This window comes from Tigriopus californicus, chromosome 11, assembly GCF_007210705.1.
Source record: "Tigriopus californicus strain San Diego chromosome 11, Tcal_SD_v2.1, whole genome shotgun sequence".
Classification (NCBI taxonomy): domain Eukaryota; kingdom Metazoa; phylum Arthropoda; class Copepoda; order Harpacticoida; family Harpacticidae; genus Tigriopus; species Tigriopus californicus.
In genome coordinates, this window is record NC_081450.1 from 5272699 (window position 1) to 5277075 (window position 4377).

Below are 4377 nucleotides of genomic sequence, written 5' to 3' on the forward strand. Positions count from 1 at the left end.
GAGCATGAGGCTCTCCTGGGTGAGCAGGATGGAGCATGAGGCACTCCTGGGTGAGCGGGATGGAGCAGGAGGCTCCCCCCATGAGGGGATTGAGCGGGGGTTGAGGTAATAATTAATGTTGGCTGTGATGACGAAGCGTGAATATCCCTCCATTCGGAGACCCATCATTCAGATGGAAGGCCGAGCGAGAGAGCTGCCATCTGACTTTGTAACAAACAAACAAACTGTACTTGTGCCCATCTGTTATGCCCGAGACAATGACGCTTGGCGGCTGGTTTTTTTTCTTCTTGAATTCTCTCTATCTTCCAAGTTATTCGTGTTTTCTTTTATGCTTATACTCTTTCTTAAATTAGACATCTAGTCGTCAACCACCACATATCCATGCAACAAAGAAAGTTGGACTTCATTGTTCTTACTAGCCTGGATTTTCAAAAACTTGAAGGTGCTCTTAAAACGTACATTAAGCCTCTGCGGTCCATGCAATTGACCGTAAATCCTGGGTTGGGACAAAGCTCATGGATGCTTTTGGACACGTACAATATGAAATACCTTTCGTACCTTCTCTGAATATTGTACAATCACAACCTTTCCAACCTCTCCCAATACGAGAGCTCTCTCATATCCTCAATGTTCCTAATAAAACATCTTTGGACCTGCTCAAGCTTTTGCAAACCTGCTAAGCTAAGTGGAGCCCAAATGGGCGAAGCATATTCAAGATGCGGCTGGACAATCGACTTGTACAGAATTAGCATCTTGATACTATCTCTGGACTTAAACGTGCGATATGTTCAACTACATTTTTGAAAATTTTAACCAACTTTCAACTGGATGTGCTCATCAAATTTTCCATTATTTTGGTGGACTACACCTAAATCCTTCACGTACGAGACCCGTGAAAAAACAAAAAAAAATCATTACCCACGTTGAAAGGATTTGTTCAATCTGGCCCCAGTACAATCTTCAATACAACAAGAATTTTATCGTCTACCACCCCATTGAATTGGGACCTTTTGTATTAACCTTCTTCACTTGTTCGATACGTTATATGATATTTGATTTACACATATAAGATATCACAACTACAATTAAGTTCTTACCACACTTTTAATCTGCAAGTCTTAAAATATTAGCTAGTTTTCAAGTTGATTAACAATACCTTTTATCATTTTGTTCTCAACCCAGAGTTACCTTGAAAGTTTTAATAAAATCGTGATTAATATCAATTTTCAGTTCCTTTTACCATCCGAAAAGACAAGAACCCTTAACCATGAGCAGAGCAAATGAACCCGAACACATAACAACTTTCTTGAAGAAATTTGAAGAGATAAGCCTTAGACAGGGACAAAACTTCGAAAAGCATCATATGGAAACCAAAACTAAACATGACAAAAGCCTAGGGCAAGTTGGCGCCATCAGAAAGGACCATTTGAGAAGCAAGAATAGCCATGACAAAAACTACTTCTCTTCTACTTCTACACAGTTATCTGCGCACGCAATGAAAAGGTTTGTGACAAGAGTTGATTCTGAAATTAAGGTAAGCAAAATAAACGAAGTTGTTTCATTCAATTTTTCAGTTCTTCTAACACACTGACACGCCAAGAACCTTGGGTGATGAAGAGTCCAGAGAATGCGAAAAATATGGCATTTCCATCATGGAAATTTGACGAGAAATGCCTTGGGCAAGTGGATGGCAGCAAAAAGGGCCATGTGGGAACCAAGAATAGCCATGACAAAAACTTCTTATTTTCTACTCCTACCCAGTTATCTGGGCACCCAATAAAAAGGTTTGTAGCAAGGGTTGTTTCGGGAATTAAGCTTAGCGAAATATATGAAATAGTTACTTTCAATTTTTCAGTTCTTCTAACACACTGACACGTCAAGAACCTTGGGTGATGAAGAGTCCAGAGAAGGCGAAAAATATGGCATTTCCATCATGGAAATTTGACGAGAAATGCCTTGGGCAAGTGGATGGCAGCAAAAAGGACTGTGTGGGAACCAAGAATGGCCATGACAATAACTACTTACTTTCTACTCCTACCCATTTACATGCACACCAAGTGGGAAGGTTTGTGACAAGAGCTACCTCCTTTACTAGTGACTAGTACAATATGTTTGATTCAATTTTTCAGCCCCGATGGCAAATCATCAAGTGAAGAATTTTTAACTTTAGAGTGTGCAGTAGGCAAGGAGGAGATGAGTGCAAAAAAAAACCATGGGGAAGTGGATAACAAAGTAAAGGGAGTCCTGGAAACCATGGAAATTCGTAACAAACACAGCTTTTCTTTTAAACCTGCTGAATCCCTGGCACCCATGATGAACAGGTTTGTAACTAAGGTTGTTATACACCCCACAGTGATATACATTTCACTCCTTTTATGCTAGCACAAAATATCATCAGAATATTATGGGTTCAATTAGTGCCCTGTATTATTAGAATTCTGAATACAGGGTTTTCCTTTGATGGGATGTAAAGTCTTCGAATAAAAAAAAATGGTTTAGTCTTTGAAAGCGGCAACTTTGAAGACACGATGCCAAAAATCGCAATTGCAGGCCAAATCTGTGTTCACGGCAGTTTTGATGCAACGGCATTCGACCGCGATAATCACCCATAACTGAAGAGATATGGTGCCGATGTTATAATATGTCGGGCTTGATGGTCCTCCCTGAATAACTCCTGTTCGACCTTGATCTGAGAACGAGTTTAGCGTTTGAAAAACAACTGTTAAGCGGAAGTGAGCTATTAATATTTTGAGTCTTTCGTGAAAACCTTCCTATCATTTTCGTTTTAGATCATTAAACTTGTTGGCTTCCAGTCAGGGAAGAGAGAAAACGAATCAAAGTGATTCTGGATAGCACACAAGCAAAACTGGCTCCGAGATCGGAGTGAGTCAAACTGATCTACGACCGAGGTGTAAAAAATTGGCTCAGGTGTCACCTCGAACGCAGCTGTTCAGCCTGTGCTGCCTGGAAGGGACTGTCTATGTTTATTTAGTCTATGGACAAACCTCATATTTGCCTGTTAACAACGCCAATTGAAGTAGGGATGAGTTACTTAGACTCATTTTGAAAAAAAGTCGGCGACAGGATTAGAGCACGCATTGTCCCCTAACACTGCTTCCGATTGTTATCCATTGCTATAAATTTTGGCTTTTTGGATCTGAAAGGCTGCACCTTTCAGAGGTTGCTTTTCATGCTCGTACTCTTCTACTAGAGAGCCTTAAGTTGGCTGGTTTAGTTACCAAAGCTCCACTCATGTATAGAGACGTGAAAAGAACCGCCTCGGATTTTTGCTGTGTGAGCTAGCCAGGCTGCGCCACAATCGCGGCAAGAACTACCATGAATTTAGCACATCCAGTGCTTCCCAATCTTTATAGACAAAATTGCTCGCCATTTTGGGACATCGTTCGACAATTATCTTAAACCATCTAAGTGCAACATTCATTTGACGCTTAATTCGTGGTAGAAACAGAGGGAGCATTAGTGTGAACTACGAAATCTTTACACTTCTCCATACCACATATTTGCCAAGTAAAGTACATAATGAATATTCATAATAACGTCATCACGCTAGGGTCACCAGTATGGTGGATGTGAGATCCGTCTTGTCAATGAGGGCAATGAGATGGTAGTTGACTGGTTTAGTTACCAAAGCTCCATGTCATGAATAACACAGGCCAAGTGAAGTACATAGGTGATATTCATAATGTCATCACGCCGGGGTCACTAGGATGGTGGATGTAAGATCCGTTACGTCAATGAGGGCAATGATTTAGTTATTGAGTTTGGGTTTATTGAGAAAATCCACTCAAGAGACCTGGCGATGTATAAAGAGTTTATGATTGCAAGGATTGCTGAATAATTGCAAAGTTATGAAAGCTCCTTGTAACAGGCCTAGTGCAGTAAATAAGTGATGTTCATAACGTCATCACGCCGGGGTCACCCGAATGATGGATCTCATATTTGGTTGTGCCTCTTTACTTTTTAATTTGCCTTTTTACTGTTTGGTGTGCCATTTTTTTCCTTTGGTGTGCCGATTCTTAATGAACCCGTAATGAACCCTGAGCCATGGAAATGATAAAAGCAGAGATTTGATTAAAAAAAATAAGCGGCCTCTTTTAAGAGAGCTTGCTGTCAGTGACGAGTTACATAGCAAGTGACCTTACGTACTTCATTATCCGGGTCTTGGGCGAACCTTTACATTTACGCACTGTCACAGTTGCACCCATAGAAAACCATAACTAGAATGCTTAAGCTCAACAGGAGCTGTACCGCATGAGCATGTTTTCAGGTCTGCTGACGCTGGTGGAAAAGGGACACAGATATTTCGTGAATTCTCGCTTCAGGCAAGTTGAATCATTCTCATGAAACGTTTGGTAT

General features: G+C 40.7%; 1 protein-coding gene across 1 annotated transcript in view; it reads left to right on the plus strand.

Annotated features, from left to right (window-relative positions):
- LOC131890306 (uncharacterized) overlaps positions 1-2383 on the plus strand; it is a 4748-nt gene extending 2365 nt beyond the window's left edge. Inside the window, exons 5-8 of the mRNA XM_059239629.1 lie at positions 1231-1503; positions 1575-1784; positions 1856-2065; positions 2130-2383. Coding sequence (XP_059095612.1) covers positions 1231-1503; positions 1575-1784; positions 1856-2065; positions 2130-2382 — 946 coding nt within the window. The 3' untranslated portion in view covers position 2383. The remainder of the gene's footprint in view (positions 1-1230; positions 1504-1574; positions 1785-1855; positions 2066-2129) is intronic.
- The last annotated feature ends 1994 nt before the right edge of the window (positions 2384-4377 follow it).